A 22622-nucleotide genomic window follows, 5' to 3' on the forward strand; every position below is an offset into this window, starting at 1 on the left:
TGCGGTTGCCTCTGCCATTCTCAACCGCAGACTTTCCCGTATGGTTAATCTCCATCGTACTTTGCAGACCTACCTTGACCGTCGATGTAAGAATTAGGGCTCCACGCTGCGTCCTTCAAGCTCAGTTTCGGTTACTTCCCAGTGAAATTCAGTAATTACTCTTCTTTCCTGTTCTCGCCGTTATACCAATGATGAGTTCAGTGCTTCGATCCCAGATAGGGCTGGTTACATCGCTGACTTGAAGGTCAATTCAGGCCATGTTTGTTTCCACCATGAGGCCTGGCGCGTTGCCTTTGATTGCGAGATTATGGCATCGTTGCACAGAAGCATCTGCTGTGGTACGCATGTTTGTGCAGTATCGCGTAGTGTCACGTAGATGATGGTGAGCTTCTTTCTGGTAGACTTTTCAACTTGTTACCATTAAGAGGCAAGACCAGCCAAAGATTGCTATCACACCAAAAGTCCCGCGTTAACAAAAGTGGTCAATGCGAAGGGAACTGCTCCAGAGTACATTATTTATGCCCTTGGAACGAATAAAAGGTCGTCAAAAATCCAAAAAGAAACGTCAGCGACAGGATTTGAACCTGTGCGGGCGAACCCAATAGATTTCTAGTCTATCGCCTTAACCACTCGGCCACACTGACTTGATTATTAATAATTCGTCGTCCCAAGGTAATATGAGTCTAAGAATAAAATAAGGTGGTGTTGCAGGAGTTCTCTATCTGGACACATTTGGTGGTCTGCCGTGAACCAGCCATGGACGTTGCTGTGATAGGCGTACACTTGAGAGGTCAGCCCATTACAGGCCCAATGAGCGATGAACCATGGTTGACATTCCGGTTCGACCTCGTCCCGGTACTCAAAATATGGGCGTCATACCACTATGATCCAGCAATGAAGCAATTCCAATGGAGATCCGCTCCAATGGCCATGCGAGGGTAGATATGTTTTCTGTCGTCCGTAGTACAGAATTGAAATCCGCCTGGAACGTTGTCGTGGTCATGAGACCTGCTATCTGGTGCACCGGGTAACGTGAAGCCAGTATAATATATTCATCCACTCCCTTTGTAAAGCCTCGGATATTTATGTTCCAATGTGTAAGGCAAGCAAATAAGTCAGATACCCACCATGTCCTACATTTATTCACACGAAGACAACGAAATTGCATCCTCTATTGAACAGAGGATACATGCCATGCGTAGCTATCAAGCGTAAGTCTGTGACACCCTGGGGAGCGGGAATAGACAAAGTTAACGATGTCGAGTCCAATAGTGCACTGAGAAGTCGCCGTGCGTCTCAGGGAGCTCGAGATGCCGAGGAGACACACGACGATGAACCACAAACTTTGGAAGAGTCGCACACTGGCCATCAGCAGACTAAGGAGCCGATACCAGCCGTAGAAGGATTCAGGGTGTGAGCAGTTTCTATTCTCGAGGCTTCTGATCATTACATACTGATCTATTAAGTGTTCATTTCGATCCCAGGCCATCTGATACGATCAGAAACGCTCCAGACGAAGATTCAGATGTAGTGCATCAACTGGAAGAGTGATAGCCATACTCCGTACTTGCTATTGCAATGTGAAAGGTGTACAATACGATATCGCCTCAGTCTGGATATGATTACATGACTCGCATCTGTGTGACGTATAAATTACCGGAAAGGGATTCATCAATTTATCTTTCAGTGATGAAAGTTTGATAGTACGCAGTATACTAGTTAGTATATACTAGTACCCGAATGGCGCATGCGGGGAAATCTGAAGGAGTTGCCGGATTCCGTGACAAAAAAATCTAACTAATGGATAAATAATACCAAGTGCAAGTCAATGAGTTGGGCAAATATTGAATTTTTACCTTTTTTACTTTGATTTTTTTTTCTCACCTTGAGTTCAAGTGTCACAATAGTGTTACACGATCCGAGACGCGCTCTTCCGAGTCCCGAGAGGATTGCCGTCACGGTCTCGGACTCCCGGGCTTTGGGGTAAGCGTTCCACACTTCATATACTGCGTAAGGACTCGTGTAGGGCCTAGGAGCAGGGATCGGGTACAGCCGCGTTATGGAGTATTGTATTGCCCTTTTGCGATATTACAATTGGAGTCGTGATCCGCATGAAACGGTCAATGTTACTCAGTAGTTGCAGTGATACTTCCGGAGTTCTCGGCCAAGGCACAGTATGACAAACTTCTTGAACACAAGGACAAGGGCAATTCTATTGATAGATGGACCGACTGACTGAGATTCAACTACGGGGAAAGCTTATCCGCGGGGGAAGAGGAACGTCCGTGCTTCTCATGTTAGTCTTGATGGCGGCCAATTACCGTTCAGTATTTTGATAGAGATTTAATAATTCGTGTTACTTAAGGACGTGGGGTGAGATGTGATCGTCCAAGCCAAAATGGAAGATTAAAAGCCATCTTATAGGGTGGTCAGAACAGAGCCCTGTCATGGCCGCTTGGACCTGCAGCAAGCGTCAAACTGCGGGAATAATGCACAAATCAAGGGGCACCAGACATGGATGCGTGTCCGACAAGGTCCGATAGCGGGCTGTTTATCAAACGAAATCATGATTCCAAATATAACAAAAATATAGTAAGAGAAGAAAAGGAAACGAAAGGAAAGGAGAGGGGGATTGATAACAACACCAGTGAGAGTACTAGCCTCCAACAACATAGAAGATAGAAAGAAGACACCATTTAATTATGCTAGCAAGCCAGACCAAATCATTACGTCACGGTCTCCTTGGGTTCACCTGATTCTACTTAGTCCCCGCCAATATCAGCCCCATCAGTTGGAGAAGCGAGTAAAAAATCTAACGGCCGATAAAAATCAGATCGGAGGTGGATTCTCCATTCCCACCGCAGAATCCTGAAATGGCAATGGGGGTAAGACTAGTCCCTGTCGGGATCGATTGGATATGAGGTCTCGGAACTTTTACCCGGTCAAACTGGTTCTTTTCATACCGCAGCCCTACCGGTATCTTACCAACTATCTTTTAAGGTGCACCTACATACGGGACAAGTCTATCCCTAGACAGACATAAATTACCCTCCAACGATGTATGGTACAGGTACCTCAATACGAGACTCATACACGGTCAGGTGGTTGACGTAATGTTGATCTTTGCCTGTCTGAAATGCAAATCTATTGATCCATTTGACTATTCGACTATTATTGATTGCTTGATCAATGCGCTGGCAGCAACCACACGATGGATGATCACAGGTCCAGACCGTGGCTTGCACCGTGACTTGGCATTCTTGCCAAGGGCCATGGATATACGTTGATTCCCTTAAACTCCCTCTTCGGGCATTCACCTCCTCCTTTGTTCTTTCCTCCAAATCGTTTGTCTTTGTCCCTCGTCTCTCCGCGCCGTGTCACTTCTTCATCCTCTCCTTATGTACTATTGGAGATAGTATCCCACAGTGTTCAATACTCTCCCACGCAACTCTCTCTGATACCTTGGCCTACTTCGACATTTCTAGCCATACACGGTTTAGTGCACCCGGCCATCTCTGCTTGAACGAGAAAGAAAGGCAAAGAGAGAGAGAGAGGAGGGGGGGAAAAAACCCCTGACCGGTGGGTATTCTTCCAAGGGGCACATTCCCTTTTTCGGTGGTTGAAGTTACATTCCCGCCTAATCGTGACAACATAGACGACGGTTCCTGTTCCGCAGTACCCTCTTCCGAAATCAGTCTGATGAAATCAACCGTCATGGCCAACAGGGTGGATAGCCCTACGTCGTGCACCTTCATCCGAAGCAGTGACTGTAGTAAACAATGTTTCGTTCAACGTTTTTCACAATGGTTATGGTCATCCTGGATTATCAGTCCCGCAGAAGCCCACCCCGCCCTTGCGGAGCCGCCGAGCCGTCAAAAAGACAGGAATGCTTCTTGGCCGTCAGAGCCAAGTCTAGACGCTGAGCAGCGTGAAGAAGGAAGCGAGGACACAAAACGTTCAACGTTTCCATGTAAGGCGTGTGAATCGCGGGGTGTTGCCTGCGATCTACAGCGACCGCGATGCGCACATTGCCTGGATGAGCAACTCTTATGCTTCTATGTGGCGCCCCTGCCTCCCTTGCGCGCGACTAGACGTTCAAAAAAGCCGCACTCCACACATACAGAAACAGTATTGCGCTCACGGGAGATTGACACTAGCGGATGATCGTTGGGGGAGCTTCGACATTAAATTAATTTACATTTTTCTTAACCGCCGTGATAAGATAGGCGTCACTCTTCTCTTCACGCAGATTAATTAAAGATATAATTTCTGGTGATGCACTCTAGGAAGGGAGACTGGATGTACACCAGCAAGAAATCCTTGCAAAAAAATATATATATAATCTTCACATGATCCCTGACACCCCACGCTGTCATCAGTAAGTTTTCTGCGCCTTACGGATAATTGACGGGCCCAGACAATACTGGGATCCGTCCACATTGAAGACTACTCGGAGATAAAGAAATTCGGCTAGCCGCCAGCGCCTACATATGATCTCAACACGAGACCTTTGTTACCTGATGCTCTAAGCTGCAGAGAGGGTCTCGTTGAGTAACCTCGGGTGACGGTGGACAGAGCTCCGTAAAACTGAAGTCATTGCTGTCGGAGCACTGTGAGCCGGTCTCTCCACACCCCCAGACATACTTCAAAGATGGGGTATTTTCTATTTGAGCTCGTGCTGTACAGAGTTTGGGTTACCATCTTGACGAACAATTCAATTGTCGGGTCGTTGGGGTTAACGCGTCTGCACGACCGCTGAGGACCGATTATTCATAGTGAGTCGCCACGCAGCTACACGCTGACACAACATGCATTCTTCTATAACCTTATTTGAAAGTAAATCGCGCATCTAATGTTACACACAGATGGAGGAGGAGTACACGCGTATCGCGGACATCATTCGCCACCGGGCCAAAACCCATGATAAGAAGCGCTATCTCGTTGCCATCGCCGGCGTGCCCGGCTCTGGCAAAACAACAACGGCAGCTGCCATTGCGCAGCGTTTGAATTCAGGGAAAACCCCTATCCAGACTGAGCTGGTCTCTATGGATGGCTTCCACCTGTCGCGGGCGACACTAGACCAGCTTCCGAATAGTGAAGAGGCATATATCCGGCGTGGAGCGCCGTGGACCTTTGATGCTGCCCGATTCGTTTCCTTCGTTCACCAATTACGGCAGTGGGCAGATACATTCTCCGACAAAACCATCTATGCGCCTGCCTTCCATCACGAAACCAAAGATCCAGTGGAGGATAGTATCATGATATCGAGCGACGCGTCGATCCTCATCATTGAAGGCAACTACCTCCTCCTGGATGAGCCTGAATGGCGCGACATCGCACGACTGGTTGACTACCGTGTATTCGTCGACACGGATCTGCAAGAAGCACGGGACCGTGTGGCGAAGCGTCACGTCAGCGCGGGGATAGAAAAAACGATAGAAGATGGGTATCGTCGGGTCGACAGTAACGACTATTTGAATGCGCTTACAATCCGGGACAAGCTGATCCAGCCTGATATGGTGGTCCATAGCATCCCCGAGGAATCACCATAGCTTGCTTCTATTGGCCTTCCTATTTACACCATAAACAGCACCACATTTGTATATAACGACTTATGTCTAGACTGCAACCCTCTCACTCCTTAATCTTCTGTTTGTGAAACACGCCTGAGCTCATTAGCAACCACACGCATCATGGAGAGTGATATGGAAGAGTTACCGGGAATCTCTGGCATCCAGGTAACCCTGGAGCTGCAGAAGAACTCGCCCTTTGGTGGCAGCGCCTCGGGATCATCCAAGGACCCAACGCACAGGTAGCGGAACTGATCTTTGACAGCATCCTACGAGCGTCAACACAGAATCCTGCCAGCATAACGTCATATATCCCTACCCCATATTCACAGATAAAACTGCCACAATTCGAGCAAAACTCGCGATGAATCAGTGATCCCGACCCATTATCGGCCACATGTTCCTTTGGGGCGCCTTTAGTGAGTCGGAGAGCGTCTTTGGGGATCTTCGCGGTTAGACCGTAGTTTGTTCCGAAAGCTTTCTGTTCCTGCGTTAGTAAAATTCACCATTAAAAAAAATAGAGAGGCCATATTGCCGTGTCTGCGTACTTGGCAGCTTTTACAGTGGCACAGGGAAGTCCGTGCGTCGTCGGGTGAAGAGAGGGACAGTTCGTACTGGATATCCCGGCAGTAACATGATCCAGGGTAAGTCGGCATAGTTCTTGAGAGTGATTGGAAGCAGTGGACGGAGCTACAATAGAGGTTTGGCCAGCTGAATTGACAGAGAGATGAGTTCAGTCGCGGGCGACATCTTGAGTTGTATAGGGCTCGCCGGAGAGTTGACGTCATATTTTGTTGTGTGGCTCATTTCTTTCGTTGTAGAGGAAAGTCGCGTAATCATCTGGTATCTTACTTATTTATAGCTACGGTATACTCAAAGTCTCCTGCAAAATCCATGGCTGGAGAATCCGTCCAACTTAGGGTTATGAAGGTGTGATGTGATCATGACCGACACTCAATGCGCACTGACCAGTTTCATTCTTCTCTCATAACATATCACAATGTATCACACCACCCTCTCATTCGCCATTTCTTCCATATTTATAGGATGTGCCGTATTGCCTTAATGTATCTGCTATTATCTCACCGATACAATGGCATCCATAGGCATCCTCAAGTGAAATACGCCCTATGACCGTTAGGTCTGCGATTGATTTATTGTCTGCTGCGGGGTAAATCTATTCCACACCCAACCATGACACTCAACGAAATGGCGACAGAAGCTCAGGGCTCCCAGGGCTCCCAGGGAACCCAACAATCTCATAGCATGACGAAGAGAGCTGTCGTCTCTTCCTTTATCTTTCGCTTCCCTCCGGGGCAGTCTACCAATCCGTCCGTAGCGTTGTTCAAGCGGAGCGATAAAGTGAGGACATACCGGTATGATGCGACTTCCACAGCAACCGTTCCTGGTACCACTTCAGTAACATAACTCTCCCTATAGTCATCACCTTGCTCCTGTCTCCGGTAGCATCGATCCGTCCGATCCTGACCCTCTCGCGGCGGCATGGCGTGAACTGTGCGAAGAAACCGCCCTCACCCCATCGGATCTCAGCTTCTGGCGCACCGGCAAGCCATTCACCTTCAGCGACCCGTCCATCGGCCGAGAATGGACCATTCATCCGTTCGCTTTTCGTCTCAAAGATCCCGCAGAAGGGGGCCAGGGGGAAGAGGCTATTCGGACTGACTGGGAACATGAAGAGTGGCAGTGGTACGATCCTCGCACGGTGCTCGAAGATGAAAGCCTGAACACCGTTCCGCGTCTGCAAGACAGTTTAAGAAGAGTCTGGTTCGAGGGTATAACCAACGAACGAGCGGGAAAGGCCCTTGCGGCTGGTCTGGAACGGCTGCGAGCGGACCATGAGAGTGGCGCGCATGAGTTGACGGCAATAGCGCTCACGGTATTTCGTGACTTCATCGTGTACACACAAAATCACCTCGATGCGGAATGGTGGGACATGATTCGAATGGCGGCATGGCATCTCATCAAGAACGGACGGGAAAGCATGGGTGCAGCCACGCAGAACGCCGTGCTATCTGTTCTAGCGGAGATAGAAGAGATCATGGAGCAGAAGACCGGTGCCGAGCAGAAGTGGGATCGGATCCTGGCTCTGATCGATTTCCACCTGAGGAATCGCGCCGATACTGCACAGCAGGTCAAGCATTCCTTCGTCTCCTACCTTCAGTCCCACTTTTCGTCCGGTGGCACACAAAAGGACCGGCTTACCATGCTCACTATATCCTCTAGTTCCACAATCCGGGACAGTATCTTGGAAGCATACGACGCGCTTGGTGTTCAAACACTTGAACTGCGGGTCCTCGAGTCAAGGCCACTTTTCGAGGGTGCCAGCCTGGCCTCGTCGATCTTGTCGACGTTCAAATCACAGTCGAACTCCCCCGACAAACATCTGCATATCACGATGTACACCGATGCATCAGCTGCACTGGCCTCCAGAGACGTCGATATTATCCTGCTCGGTGCGGACCGCATTTCCGCCACCAAGGGTGTCAGCAACAAAACTGGATCCCTGCCTTTGGTGCTCAGCGCGAAGCATGTCACTCCAGGCGTGCGGGTTGTCGTGCTCAGCAACATAGAGAAGGTTAATGGAACGGCTGGGGTAATTGACGACGAACTCGCCGAGGGCAATGATCCATTTGAGGTGTCAAGTGCATGGCGCAGCGACGGTGTCAAGGGCGTGCAGGTGCTAGAGAATGGTATGAGAGGGAGCAAGTCGGAGCAGGAGAATTCGTCTGTCACAGTGGCGAATACTTACTTCGAATGGGTTCCTCTGGACATGGTGGATGCCTTCATCTGTGAAGAGGGGGTCCTTGGGAAGGATGGTATTCAGGAGAAGTCCCGTAATCTGGCAGAGAAGGCCGAGCAGTACTTCAGTAATTTGTAATGATGGCGGTCGCTCAGCTAGTTGAACTTGACCATCGATTGGCCTATGGGCTGCAGGTAGATAGCATTTCACATGCCATGACTGTCCTAAGTCGAACCAGGCATGCTATTCTCAAATGGCACGTAGCCCTCAACAACAAGCTCATATAAACCACATCTACATGAAAAGACATATATCATCCACCGTAGATTACGCAAAGGAAAAGGCCCCTACGGGATGTCCAGGGCATTTGATCCTGTCTATGTGATTTCGAGATGTGCATATTGGGACGAAGCCATGGTAGAACGAAGTCTGAGATTAAGAGAGCTAAACAAGTCCGTACATGAAACAGTATTTCTAAAAGTAGAAAAGGGGTGTATCTTCAACGATGAACTCCAAACACCGGCTTAAAAGGCAGGGATATCTAACGCCAATCACCATCCAAGGTATCATTAACAATCACGAACGCGCGCTTGTCGCTTGGCTGTCCCAATGTGGGTGTTGTGCACCTTCGTGGCGAACTTGAGACTGGTCAAGGTCTCGGCCAGGTGTGCCTGCAGCGGACTGACCATGACAAACATGAGCGTCTTCGAATTTCCTCCTAAGGAGAATTGGAGGAGGTAGGTGAGCTATAACTCGTTAGTACCTTGTTTTCAAATAGAACAGCGAGAGATACCTACTTTGCTGTTGCGATAGGGAATGTGTCCACCATCCTTGCCCTGTCCCAATGCGGCAATCACATCTCCTAAGCAGCTCAGACTGCGGTTTATATTCTGCGTTTCCCGCAGCCGCTCGCCAGTTGCACCGCTGTGGCTCAGTCGCTCACTACCGGCCAAGTCCACCAGGTTGAGCGTCCCCTCACTGCGCTCGCCGGTGATGTCATTCTCGCCGATGAGCTTCAGGATGAAGACGGAGTGAGACCGCGATGATCTCTCATTGGCCTTTGTAGCAGCGACCGAACGATTGGCCGCAGCACGTTTGAGGATACTTTCGACCATTTCGGGCGAATCCAAGCGCACAGTGGTAACATCTGTAATGATCGTCTTGCCTCGTTGCATGTCGTGCCGGATCTCGTGCTTCTTCTTGTCCAACTCCTCTGCCTTGCCCAAAAGATCGTTCAGATTCTCATTGTACACCTCCACGAAGTTTCCTTCCATCGTATACCTCCAACCCTTTTCTTTGAGACCAGTAGCAGTCTCGTAGATTTGGTGTACAGCCCGTGGAATCATGCCATCCAACGAAGACATAGTGTAGGTCTTACCGCTACCGGTCTGTCCATAGCAGAAAATACACACGTTGTACCCATCAAGCGCACTTTGGACAAGCTGGCTGATCTCATCGAATACCTCCGCATTCTGGGTAGATGGTCCGAATACCCGGTCAAAGGCAAAGCCGTTATTTTTCTTGGTAATGACGCCCAGGCTGCTCTTCTCTTCCAGTCCCATAACATTAATCTCCTTGCATTCCTCTGATGCATCGGGGTATTGAATCTGAGCCACGCCCGTCTGCGGCTCCGTCTCTAAAGAGGGTCGGACACGGCAGAAGACACGGATGTTGCCCTTGAGCTCCTGAACCTGGTTGTGTAATTTCCTTCGGAGGGTCTCCTCCTTCCGCAACTTGTCCTTGGTGGCGTTGGTCTCGGCCAGGGCATCCATCATTTGCTGATTCAACCGCTCAAACGCTTGAGATTGCTCCTCGCGACCGGATTCCAGGAATTCGATTCGAGCCTTGAGCGCGCGAATCGACGACTCTAGAGTCACGCTATTGCTGCTAGCTGTGTCCAGGTTCTGCCGGAGACCCTGGGTGCTCTTGCGCTCCTGCTCAACCTCTTGTCGCAGGGCTTGCACATCGTTCTGGAGCGAGGCGATTTCCCGATCTTTCCTGTCCAGCTCAATCTGTGAGTGTTGTGCATCTAGGGCGGTCTGAGATGTAAGTTGGTTGATTTCACGGAGTCGCGAGGCTTTTTCGTCGTCCATTTCACGCTCGAAGCGCCGTCTCAATTCGGAGAGTTGGTCTTCATGCTGCGCAGTTATGGTCTGTATCTTCTTCTTGCTATCAACTCTCACAGTCTCGACTTCAATCCGTTGCTGAGAACTGAACTCATCTATCGCGAGCTCATGTTCTCTCTGGGCCTCCTGTAAAGCGCCTTCTGCTGTTCCTATGCGAGCCTTCACTGATTCGAGTTCGACGCGCAAGGCCAGATTTGCCTCGGTAAGATCTTTTCGCGACTGTTCGAGCTCGTTCACTGCAGATTGAACCGTGTGAGCACCTTTCCACCCTATTGGTAGATCTTGGACGATTACCTCTTGATTTATACAGCTCCACTGTTTCTTTGAGTCCAAAACTCTCTTGGCCAGCCTGACTTACTCGGGAGACAAAGGCGTTGAAGAACTCCTCCATCGTCTTCTCGCGTGTTTCTTGGTCCCACTCGGCGCCTGTAGAGCAGTTAAAAGAGGTGATCATGGAATTTTTGGTCAGGAACTGGGGCACGGGGGGAGGTTTCCTCTTTGAGGAATGTTTAGATGGTGATGGGAGCTTGCATGATGGAGTGGGCGTAGTAGGGGTATTTAAGCCAAGGGGAACGAATGGCCTATGCGTTGGGCAGGTCTTTGGGTCCAGCATCCTGGCGGGGAGAGGGCCCATGGTTGACGGATCTAAAGCATCACGTCGGTCAGGGCGCGAGGATCCTTCATCCTCTTCAGAAGAATACGACTGAGCTCCCGACCGAACCTGTGCGACACGTTCATGCATGCTTGCTGATAACGATGGGGCCGCGAAAATTGCAAAATTAGGGGAATCAAAGTAAAATGGTCGCCTACCCTTTCTCTTCCCCAAGATGCTTGAATCTTCCTCATTATGGGTATCCAACGAAGTTGCTGGGCGGGCAATTGTATGGCCATTGGGCCTCCGGGCGCCGGCAAGCGAAGTCTGAGGGCGTGATAATGCCGAGTGCGGTCGCGTACTGGATCCGGTGGCGTGGGACGCTTTGGTAGTTCGTGAAGCATTAGACGCGGATCTAGTCACGGTGGTCGTTGCATGGGAATTAACACGAGTATGAGGTTTTCCTGACAAGGTCGTGGACGTTGCTCTGGTTCTGGTGGTCTCGGCGCCTTGTGTGGTACTCCTCGGACGAGTCGGTTCTGTCCCTGTGAGCGTTGCAGTCCTGCTAATCCTGCCTGCTATCTCACTTACGCGACGATGTTTTAGCGATTGAGCCAGGTGGCAGGATGCCTGACCGCGAATTAGTATTAGCCGAGCTCATTTCTCTGAGCCCAGCGGCGGGTATGCGTGTGCGGGCAGGCGCTCGTGATTGCGTCTGGGAGTGTGTCAGTCAGGCCGGAGACCGAAGTTTGTCACGTCGAGCATCATTACCAGGTTCTCATTATCCATCATGTACGAAAAATAAACAATTGCTGGTATCGGTAAGAGGATACTCAGATAGAGAGGAGAGATGAAGGCAGGAGCTTTTGGAGCCACCGTCTAGAATGGAGAGAAAAACACACGGCAAGCTATACAAACAGACGAACAGTCAAAGCGGGGAAGAGCGAATCACCATGAATTGTCGACAAATTGCAGTGAGGAGGGGTCCCGCATGGTAAGTGAGTAGCGCGAGGGTCGTCAGTCGCCAGGGAATCTTTACCCAGTGATGGATGTTGAGTTTGGTTTGGAAGTTTGGCTTGTCGTTTACGATCCAAGCGCCGGTTTCTGGAGTAACGCAAGGCGGTAAACAAACTGAGCAAATTGGGCATCGGGGCGGTGCTGACTCAGCCACTTTTCGGCGGGGAGGCGCTAGTCCCAGAGAAGGCTAGGCGTATCGTATCCATTTGAATGATACCTTACCCTCCTCCGAGTAATTCTGTACAACGGTGTATGCCCAGAAGCAACCGGCGTTACCATGGTATCATACCGACTGTATACCACCGTCACGAGATGTCCGGGTTGGGATCAATTTTTTTTTCTACGAATACGTTCTCAACAATTGAACGGTTACTGACTCTGATGTTGATCATCACATTGCGTGGACCCCCATAATCCATTGCCTGCAACCGTCGCCCAGTGAATCCATCTCCCGCGTGCGGGTCGTCCCACCGAAGACCTACTTTCAGACTAAGAGTGGACGGCGTCGACTTTCCCAGACCGACAGCTTCCCTGTTTCATAGTTGTTGCCCTTCAATTGCTCCTCTCCTCCTGTTCGGTTTCGCTTTTTTTTCCTTTGTCGTGATCACAGTTTTTGTCGAGTCTCAATCTGTGCCAGCGTGATGTCTGGTCGTTTCGTCCGTTCCTCTAAATACCGTGAGCTGCCATTACATTCCCTCCCCTCTTTTTGCCCGCAATCTGACAGGTATCATTTTAGGACACGTCTTCGGGCGGAACACAAGAAAGGTACCCAGCCAATTTCTCGGCATCGCAATACCATTACCCCATTGACAACGCCTGTAGGAGCAATGTTATGATAACCTCCGCGTGTCCGCAAATGCCTGGGACAGCAATCTCGTCAAGGTTCGCCCACCTCCGTCCCACGCCGACACCCCCCTGAGCCGCCCGCGCGAGATAAACTAATGGCTAGTCAAGGTCAACCCCAAATACCTCTCTGTAAACTGGGCAGCCGGTGGAGGTGGTGCGTTTGCCGTCATTCCTCTGGAAGAGCGGGGCAAACTGCCTGAGAGAATCCCTCTGTTCCGTGGTCACACTGCAGCAGTCTTGGATACCGACTGGTGAGCAGCGGCCACTTCATCTTCAATCCAAGTCACACGTCAAGAAAGCCAACATACCTAGGAACCCTTTTAACGATGACCTGATTGCATCCGGTTCCGATGACGGCAAGGTACAACGCGAGACTAATCCGAGCGTTCCAATCCAAATACTAAATAATTATATCTAGGCTCTCTTGTGGCGCGTACCCGAAAACTTCACCCTCCGCCCCGATGTCGACCTCGATGATGTTCAGGATATTGCGCCTGTCGGAAAGCTGAGCGGTCACCCCAAGTCAGTCCCTCACCACTGCGCCTACCCCGTCGCAGTCGTACTTTAAACGCAGTGAACGATTAACAACATTACAGAAAAATCGGACATGTGCTCTTCAACCCTGCGGCGGAAAACGTCTTGGCTACGTCCTCCGGCGACTTCACTGTCAAGATTTGGGATATTGAGGCCGGTGCCGCCAAGCTCACCTTGAACGTGGGCGATATGGTTTATTCGCAGTCCTGGAGCGCCAATGGCTCCCTCCTGGTCACCACCTCTCGTGACAAGAAGCTCCGGATCTGGGATGCACGTCAGGAACGTCCCGCGCATGAGGTCCAGGGACACTCGGGTGCGAAGAACAGCCGTGTCGTGTGGCTGGGAGAACGTGACCGGATCGCGACCACCGGTTTCTCCAGGATGAGCGACCGTCAACTTGCATTGTGGGATATGCGCGCTCCTGCAGAGCCCATCAACGGATTCAAAGTTCTTGATTCAATCTCTGGCGTCTGCATGCCCTTCTGGGATGATGGCACCCAGTGCTTGTACTTGGCTGGCAGAGGGTGAGTGAGACTCGTGGTACATCTTAAAAGTGATCTAACGCCATTTAGTGACGGTAACATTCGTTATTTTGAATTGGAGAATGACAAGTTCGAATATCTTGCTGAATACAAGTCAGCCGATCCTCAGCGTGGCATTGCTTTCATGCCGAAGCGCGGTGTTAATATTCACGAGAACGAGATAACCCGTGCCTTCAAGACTGTCGGCGATACCTACATTGAGCCGATCTCTTTCATCGTTCCTCGCCGTGCCGAGTCCTTCCAGGATGATATCTATCCACCGACAATCGGCCTGACACCCGCCATGAGCCCATCCGAATGGTTCGCCGGCAAGGAAGCCATCCCACCGAAGATTTCCATGGCTAGTCTGTATGAAGGAGAGGGCCTGAAGGAGGTTACTGGTGTACAAGACAAGCCTACGGAGACCTTGGGTGCCCCTGTAGCTCAAGCGGAACCTGCGCCGAAGCCTGCAGAGCCGACCCCGGTGAAAAAGGCACCGGAGCCCGAACCGACTCCTGTACACAAGCCTGCCCCGTCCATGAAGGAACAGGGGGCTTCCATGGCTGCCATGGTGAACAAGTTTGCCGATGAGGAAGAGGCGGAGCCTGCGGCTGAGGAGTCCAGCTTTGACGAGGCGCCCAAGCCTGTCGAGCGAGAAACCCGTACCGTGGAGTCTGCCTCGCCAGTCAAGACCAGCCCATGGCACCAGAGGGAGGAGAGCAAGTCGCAGACGGCTTCCAAACCGTCAACCCCTGTTCCAGTAAGCACCATCCAAGGTTGAACCAATAGCCATACCACAAACTAACCATAACAACAGGCACAGAGCACTGCCAGCACTCCGGTTGATACATCTTCCGGATTCAACATTCCCGAGGTCACCAATACGGCCGCTAGCGCCCTCCATGGAGAAATCCAAAAGCTTACACATATGGTCGGGCCTCTATTGAACGAAGTCCACGAACAAAAGCAGCAGATCGAGTGTCTGACCAAGACAATCGAATCCCTCGAGAGCAACCAAGAGAAGCAGATACAAAGCCTGAACGAGAAGATCGTGGCTCTTGAAGCCAGGCTGAGTTAATCAGCCCATCTCTGGCTTTGTATCTATAATAATTGTATTCTTCTTGAATGATTCCTCAGCAAAAGACCGTCTCTCGTTTTGTCCATAGCCATCGATGTCGTGTTACATGCCTTTCATTATGACTGACGGCATGATTGCAATGTCAATGCAAATACCATTTTTGTGCTTCTTTGTTTCTTGTTCTACCTGGTTTTCTTGAGCGGAAATGATAGAAGTTGACGATAATGTGTGGTTAATCGGTTATGATAAATATATATGTTTCCTGAACGACATCATTAGCTGAATCGCGCGTAGATATTAGAGATTTCCCTTTAAATTCCGAACAGTGTAAGGACTCGGAAGAAAATGATGTGAATAGAGGGCTGATAGGTAGTAGTGTTTGGAACGAAGTACAGCACCGCACACAGTATGTGGGTTGGTGGTTGTATGCTGAGGGAATATATATGTAGGTTGACACAGCGACAATCTACTCAATTACATATTGGATTCATTTGTCTCAACAAGCCCTGACACAAGATATCTAGATTCATAAATTGCCGAATGTGGCACTATGTCATCCCATCAGGGATCCCCAGGACGTATATCTACAAAGAACGAAAGCGTAGATACTCATCAACTCCACCGCAAAGTCAACAAAATAATAGCAACATCCATGAACTAAGTATGCACGCTCTCCTTCATGCAAGAACAACACCCCAAACCCACGAAAGATACCTGGAACGCTCTATATGCTCTTTTGTTGTAAGACAGGGGAAGATACGGTGAGGGAAAAGTGAAAGTCATATGGCTTGGAAGGTAGGCGGGGGGTATGAGGACGATATGAAGGATTTTATGCCCACCGGCTGGCTTCTCGCTCTTTTTCTACTCGTGCTGCGCGAGCGGCATCGCTCTCGTCGTCTTCATACTTGTAAGTGAGGCGTCGACTGCCGGCCGCCGGCCGCTCCTGACGACTGTCGCGCCGACGGCTGGTTTTGCCAGCATCGCGGTCTGCATGCATTGCTTCGCGCCGTTGCTGCTCTTTTAACAAACGCTCACGGTTGCGGGCTTCACGCTCTAATGTATGAGGGTCTTTCTCCGGTTCAGAGGTCTTGGCTGATGATGAAGAGGGTTTGTCTCTTGTCCGATCTTTATCACGAATCTCGTCTTCACGGCTTCGTTTGATACGCCGAGAATGGTATCGCGATGAGTAGTCACTGTCAACAGGAGATTCAGTTCGGTCGCGACGAGACCGTTTTCTGTCACGGTCGCGGTCACGGTCACGGTCACGGTGGCGATCGCGGGCTCTGTCTCTATCTCTTTCCCTGTCTCTTTCCCTTTCCCGGTAACGATCGCGATCGCGATCTCTTTCACGGTCCCGACGTCGAGAGTCTCGATCCCTCTCCCGTTCCTCATCTCGACGACTGGGGCGGTCTTTACCAGATCGGTAGGTCCGGCTGGAGCTCTCCTGGGCCTCGCTAACGATGGGTGTCCTGCTTCGAGAGCCAGGATCTTTTTCTTCGGGAATCAATGCGAGACGATCGGCATCGCGAGAGTCCCCATTGCGACTGGGACTCTGGCTGCGGTGGCGGTGTGAGCGATGCGATCGACGACCGCTTCTCCTGTCTCGCTCCCTATCCCGCCGATGCGAGGACCGGCGGGAGTCAACAGAAGGTGAGCGAGTGCGGTGGTCATCTTCCGCTTGAGACTGCTCGTCGTATTTGTCTTCACGACGGGGCCTTCTTGGCCGCTCACGTTTGCGCTCGGAGTCCTCTGCACCGTTTTCAATACTTGCGGAGCGTGGGCGATTGTGACGACGACTGGTGGACTGTGACCGCGCACGGGAACGAGACCGGCTTTTCGATCTCGATGCCGACCGAGCTCGCGACTTCGACCTCGATCTCGACCGTGGGCGGCGGTCTTCCTGAGGTGCTGGAGTTGTGCTAGACACAAGGTTAGATTAGGCTGACAGGCCGTCGGTGATAGATCGTGTGACTTACCTCTGGGAAGCGTCCGAAGGTCTCACCGATGAGACAAGGCCTCGTCCTGGCCCCTGGAAATTCCGTTGCCGGAGGATACTAGTATTTGGAAGACCTTCCCGCATTGCCCGGGGAGCAGCCGGTGCGCCTTCGACACCAGGCCCTCTCGGTGCAGGCATGCCGGATCCGGGCATGAAGGGTGGCCCAGTAAAAGGCCCTCCACGGCCTCCGGGGAATGGACCACGCATATAACCTCGGCCAAAGCCTGGCCCCATCGGCATCATGGGCCCATTGTGCATTGCTTGGGCGGCATTAGCCTGGTCAAGACTGTCAATAGTTGGTATACCACGCAGCTCCGAGTCCTCGGGACCAGTTGTCTCGTCCATGGTGGGGCCATTTGCAGAACTGACTTCACCATTGTCGCCCACGTCAGCCACATTCTCATTCAATGATGGGTCTTTAGTGCCATCCAAATCACCGCTTAAGGCATTCTCATCATTAGCATTTGTCGCTTCCGTGCCGTTAGGTTCTCCAGACGGTGTCTCTGCAGATACGCCTTCCTGCGATTGGGATGACATATCTTGATTGAAGTTAGGGGAATTAAATGCTGGGTAGTTAGCATTAGGAGGGTAATTAGCTTGCATAGGCCCCGTGTAGCCGCCGCGGCCACGACCACCAGGGTAAAATCCGCGACCACGGCCCCGGAAATTGCCCCGGCCATACCCGGGACCATAATAGCCGGTTTGGAAATCTTGGTTAGGGAATTGTTGTTGCTGCATTTGAGGATGAACTCCGTTGGGTTGAGACATATTATATCCGCCAAATCCAGAGGGGGCGCCATACTGTGGGCCCATACCATTTGCGAAAGCATTTGGATTGAATTTATCTTGGCCTCCATTCCACATATTGTTTTGTGAGCCGTCCCATCCCCCATATATCCCTTGACCCGCGTCGAAATTCATCCCCGTATTCATGCCATTCATGTTCATCCCATAACCTCCAAACATACCCTGACTCGCGACCATCGGGTCCATCATGCCGGCCATTCCTATAACCAATCTGTTAGCAACTCCCTGCTGTAGAAGCTATGGATGAGGCGAGACACATACCCATAGGATTGAACATTCCGTTACCCATGAACTGAGACATCGGATGGAAGTCCCCGTTATTGTTGTTCCAACCCATGGGGAACATCCCCGGAGCCATGCCGAATGGCATCCCATTGGGGAGCATTTGCCCTGATCCCGGTCCCTGGGTCATATCCTGTTCGGATTCCTGAGCCAATTTGGCATCGTCTACATCTTCTCCTTCGCCTGAACCGTTCTGCAGCGTCACTTCCGGGTTTTCAGTTCCATCCGTGGGAACAGCTTCGGTCTGTTCATCCTGCAGAGGCGATAAAGTCAGCTGCGCTCCTTTGTTGCAATTGTGAGGAATGCGAATTACCTCGGCCGGGGGTTGGGATTCCACGGGAGCTTCATGATTCTCATCAGTTTGCTCGGTGACAACCTCGGGTGGGTTTCCACTACCTGGAAGCTCTTCTGATGGAGCTTCGACAGTAGGTACTACTTCCGGTATGGCTTCTTCCTGCTTAGTTTCCGGGACTTCGGAAACTGCGGGAGTGTCTTGATGGGCTGAATTTCCCTGCACAGGGGTCGCATCATTGGCAGTCGCAGGAGTTGCCGACTGGCGTTCTTTCTCACGCTTCTTTTCCTCAGTACGAAGGAAAGCCTTTAAAGTAGTCCTGAGAGCTTTGTTTGGCTTGCATAAATCGGAGGAGAGAGGCGTATGTGCGCAGACAGGACAAGTCTCTGGTAGTGACGCTTGGCCTAAAAAAAAGGGATTGTTAGATCGAGTTATGATGGTGGGAAACAGCGAATGGCAAAAGAAATTGGAGCGCGTACAGTTCTCGCAAATAGCCTGATCACAGCAAGGCAACCGGAACGCGTTGACAGCCAGTTTGTTGCAGATAGCGCATCGCAGCTTGAATGGAATTTCATCCTGCGTGAGAGAACTAATTCACCGGAAACACAATGAGCCGCCAAGAATCACAATGGCAAAAGGACGACCCCCAGTGGCATTGCTTACCTCGCAATATCCATCAAGCCCGAAGGCTGATCCGTTGCAGCCATGGGGAAAATCGAGTCAAGACGGAGGTCAAGAGAGCACGAGATAAGTCCGAAACTTTAATATCTGGCGCGTATGACAAGTATAGGCTAGCCCAGGTGGCAAATGCAGATGGCATGGTTCAATTCGCCATCAGTAGGTAATGAAGCGCATCCCCAACGACGTCGCAGGTGAATAGCGAGCGAGTAATGATTGTGGTAAGTCGCAATCTGACTGCTTGACCAAATTTGGACTGGACGGGCCGGAGGCTGGTCGGAACGGAACATTGTGCGGACCGAGCGTCCCTCCTGTTTGCTTGTTTGCTCCCCGCCTTAAGGGGGGGGGGGGTTGACAGTTGTGGGCGGTCATTCAACGGCATACTCCTTTTTCAAGGTTGTCCTCTTCAGTATCTATCCTGTAAGGGGGATGTATGTATGTACTCCGTCCTCCTTACTACTAGTAGTAGTATATACACATTATGGATACTACTGGTGGAGTCTCAAATCAGGATCACGCATTCGAGTACTGCATATCGTTGACCGGACTCGTCATCCACTACTGACACCATTCCCTCGTTGACCTGTTACATACAATGTAAAAAAATGCCTCGGATAGTTTTTTGAAACGTGCTGTTCTGGTGCAGGTTGTCGATCATTTCATTTGAATGGCTGCACGACCGGATAGTACTGCCTCACACCGCCCAAGGCTGACAGTTGCCCGTGACCTATCATCAGGGGTTTGTCGACACAACAAGGCTGGTACAGAGGGTTAGTTAGGTACCAGATACCGGCTACCTAATTCTATACGGACTCTAGCAACATGTTTCGATATTTCGGCATATCTGAAATAAATGTATATTGACTTGCAACACCAATTGGCCATCAGATTAGATCAAGTTATTTCACCGTCACAGATGCGGTATTGCTGTAAATAGCAAGAGGATGACACTAACGGCGATACCAGTGCTAGGTTTCTGCCTACCGTGTTCACCCTCTCCTAGCATCTCTGGGCTCATTCTGTCATCATCGACCGGCATGGTAATTTGCAAAGTATTCCATCAGACATGTACACCTACTCGAGGTGATACCACAAACAAAAAAAAATATAACAATAACGAAAGGTATAGCAAAGGGTGTGATCAACGATATCCCGAGACAACAACATTAGTAGGCCCTGTTTGGAATATAGTGTCGACAATTGACGAGAAAGGGAAAGATACACGCCAAAGCAGAAGGTAAACAATGTCTGGCCCTTCAAAGCTGTCTTCAGTTAGTATGGAAAATTCCGAGCCGACAGACGGATCACGCGCGGTAAGGCTAAACCAGGATTGGGACCCAATCACGGCCTCATCCACAGTGAATTGCTTTACGGTCGTGGTGGCGAGTGGTCAGATGAGAGCCACCAGTTGGGTCATCATGATGATGGAGGTGAGGAAAGAATCAGTAATTGCTTTCATAACCTGTATAAGATCCTTCACAAGAAGAGGGGAAGGATAGAAGCATAAAAAGGGTATCTATCCATGAATAGAAAGTGGGAGAGATAGAAGGATGTAACTTGTAACGATAGGAAGGTAATATGGGGTCCATACGGAGTAGTGGCTGCAATAAGAGTCATGGCCCATGTCGTCATGAGTTCTCGCGATCATCAGGAAATGTATCAAATAATAAAAGGGGAGAGAGTAAAGGAACTGCAGCAAAAAAGGAAAAAAAAAATAAAGGGAAAAAAAAGAAAAACATTTGGTGGTGGAAGAAGAAAAAGAAAAAGCTAAATTCATCCAAGGCTAACCAAATGACGGCTTAGTACATATTTTTAGCGTGCGAGTGGACCAGGAGCGCAGGGTTAAAAAGGGCGACCGCTGCTCTGCGGATGAAAAAAGAACGCCGGGACCCTTCAGATTTTCTGGCTGCTGTGCCCACAGCCCGAAGTCCCTTGTGCCCACGCACTTAGCCTTCGTTTTCTCTTCTCGAAGCAAGACAAAAGCTCGGGCCATCCGTGGCGCGATCGATCAAAACAACCCAATAAAAGAAAAATTACATACCCATCTATTACACTATTACCGTTATTATTGATTGTTGACTCCCTCGACAATCTGATCTCAGATCTGAAATACCACAACCAAGGAACTGTCTAGGAGTCCTTCTTATACACCTATATTTTAGTACTCCGTTCGATGCCTATACCATTCCCCCAGGACATTCTTTATCGTTTTTTTCATGTCTAGTTGGAATCCCTTTGACCACCGGAATTCTTCAATTTCAAAGGTACGTGCCCACTAAAAACCACAGTAACTAAACTCACTCAACCCCATATTTATCCACACTAGTGGCTTCCTGTTTCGCGCTCGCGCATCCCCATCACCACTTTTTATTTATTTTTTAATTATTATTTTTATTAGTATTATTTTTTTTTCTGCAGGAATATTAATCGCTAATAACCCACATCAGCTATGACAGATCAGGATAATTCTTACCGACCTCGATCTCCCGATTTTTCCACCCTCCAATCCCCCATCCCCCCCTCTATCCCCCAGCCCTTATACTCTTTTGCGAACCCATTGGCTCATCACCGTGCATCCTACGACGCCTCTCCCTATTTCACCCCGCAGTACCACCAGCCTGTTCCTCCACCCCCACCCCGTCGAGCCTCTCAACAGTACATCCCTCCTTTCGCAGACCCGATTGTAGATCCCGACATGGCTCGTCGGTCGTCTCGGATCGCGCGCGCTGCCGAGGTCGTGCCCATGCCGGAAACTAAGTATGTCGAACCAACATATGTCGAACCAACATATGCCGAACCAACGTATGTCGAACCATCATATGTGGAACCACCATATGTCGAACCAACACCGGTGCTGCCGGAAGAGCCTCCCCAGCCAAATCCCGCGGCTAGTGTCGAGGTGAAGACAAAATTCCCTGTCGCGCGCATTAAGCGTATTATGCAAGCCGACGAAGATGTCGGTAAGGTCGCGCAGGTGACTCCAATCGCTGTCTGTATGTGATGTGTTCCCTCGTCTATACCTCCAGGTTATTTCGGACGCGATGTTGACGCGTTTTGTTTCATTTATAGCCAAAGCTCTAGAACTCTTCATGATCTCTCTTGTCACCAAGGCCGCAAAAGAAGCCAAAGACCGGAATTCGAAACGCGTCACCGCGTCGCATCTGAAGCAAGCAGTCGTGAAAGACGAAGTATTAGATTTTCTGGCCGACATTATTGCCAAAGTACCCGATCAACCGGCTGGAAGAAAGCACGACGATGATGGAAGTGATCAAAACGAACAACCGAAACGAAAGCGCGGAGGACGACGGCCGAAAGACGACAGCGACTAGCTATAGATAATGGGTGTCGGCGTTACCTCTTTTTTATTCCCCCCCCTTTTTTTGTTCGTGCTTCATACTTCCTAACATCATTACCTCTTTTCTTTGTTTAAACGACTTTGATGGGCGATATCTTAGACTGGGATGGAGAGCGGGCGCATACTCTCTCGGCGTTCTGATGGCGGGCATGGTTTGATTTGCATCT

General features: G+C 50.3%; 8 protein-coding genes across 8 annotated transcripts; 5 read left to right on the forward strand and 3 right to left on the reverse strand.

Annotated features, from left to right (window-relative positions):
- Positions 1–1128: 1128 nt before the first annotated feature.
- On the forward strand, positions 1129–1417 carry ABOM_000137 (uncharacterized protein; the record flags this gene model as incomplete). The annotated part of the gene is made up of 2 exons (XM_022527267.1): positions 1129–1211; positions 1273–1417. The coding sequence occupies 2 exons, from the start codon at positions 1129–1131 to the stop codon at positions 1415–1417; spliced, it is 228 nt and encodes a 75-aa protein (XP_022394859.1).
- Positions 1418–4865: 3448 nt separating this feature from the next.
- Positions 4866–5552, forward strand: ABOM_000138 (phosphoribulokinase/uridine kinase family protein; the record flags this gene model as incomplete). The annotated part of the gene is made up of 1 exon (XM_022527268.1): positions 4866–5552. The coding sequence occupies one exon, from the start codon at positions 4866–4868 to the stop codon at positions 5550–5552; it is 687 nt and encodes a 228-aa protein (XP_022394858.1).
- An 82-nt stretch (positions 5553–5634) lies between these two features.
- On the reverse strand, positions 5635–6226 carry ABOM_000139 (GFA family protein; the record flags this gene model as incomplete). Its single annotated transcript, XM_022527269.1, has 4 exons — positions 5635–5666; positions 5719–5839; positions 5890–6051; positions 6119–6226. The coding sequence occupies 4 exons, from the start codon at positions 6224–6226 to the stop codon at positions 5635–5637; spliced, it is 423 nt and encodes a 140-aa protein (XP_022394857.1).
- Positions 6227–6764: 538 nt separating this feature from the next.
- Positions 6765–8469, forward strand: ABOM_000140 (translation initiation factor eIF-2B subunit family protein; the record flags this gene model as incomplete). The annotated part of the gene is made up of 2 exons (XM_022527270.1): positions 6765–6946; positions 7011–8469. 2 exons carry the CDS (start codon positions 6765–6767, stop codon positions 8467–8469), a joined length of 1641 nt encoding a protein of 546 aa, XP_022395056.1.
- A 431-nt stretch (positions 8470–8900) lies between these two features.
- ABOM_000141 (putative kinesin family protein (KlpA)) lies at positions 8901–11841 on the reverse strand (the record flags this gene model as incomplete). The annotated part of the gene is made up of 5 exons (XM_022527271.1): positions 8901–9077; positions 9129–10693; positions 10752–11588; positions 11641–11764; positions 11821–11841. 5 exons carry the CDS (start codon positions 11839–11841, stop codon positions 8901–8903), a joined length of 2724 nt encoding a protein of 907 aa, XP_022395057.1.
- Positions 11842–12707: 866 nt separating this feature from the next.
- On the forward strand, positions 12708–15045 carry ABOM_000142 (coronin; the record flags this gene model as incomplete). The annotated part of the gene is made up of 9 exons (XM_022527272.1): positions 12708–12741; positions 12803–12831; positions 12889–12948; positions 13021–13163; positions 13225–13273; positions 13331–13434; positions 13509–13970; positions 14019–14727; positions 14785–15045. The coding sequence occupies 9 exons, from the start codon at positions 12708–12710 to the stop codon at positions 15043–15045; spliced, it is 1851 nt and encodes a 616-aa protein (XP_022395054.1).
- Positions 15046–15874: 829 nt separating this feature from the next.
- ABOM_000143 (uncharacterized protein) lies at positions 15875–19129 on the reverse strand (the record flags this gene model as incomplete). Its single annotated transcript, XM_022527273.1, has 6 exons — positions 15875–16964; positions 17022–18048; positions 18110–18383; positions 18444–18826; positions 18902–19011; positions 19086–19129. 6 exons carry the CDS (start codon positions 19127–19129, stop codon positions 15875–15877), a joined length of 2928 nt encoding a protein of 975 aa, XP_022395055.1.
- A 2420-nt stretch (positions 19130–21549) lies between these two features.
- nctA (negative cofactor 2 transcription regulator complex subunit BUR6) lies at positions 21550–22429 on the forward strand (the record flags this gene model as incomplete). Its single annotated transcript, XM_022527274.1, has 2 exons — positions 21550–22093; positions 22170–22429. The coding sequence occupies 2 exons, from the start codon at positions 21550–21552 to the stop codon at positions 22427–22429; spliced, it is 804 nt and encodes a 267-aa protein (XP_022395060.1).
- Positions 22430–22622: the final 193 nt, after the last annotated feature.

The sequence above is a fragment of the Aspergillus bombycis genome, assembly GCF_001792695.1.
Source record: "Aspergillus bombycis strain NRRL26010 chromosome Unknown contig00001, whole genome shotgun sequence".
In the NCBI taxonomy this organism is placed as follows: Eukaryota; Fungi; Ascomycota; class Eurotiomycetes; order Eurotiales; family Aspergillaceae; genus Aspergillus; species Aspergillus bombycis.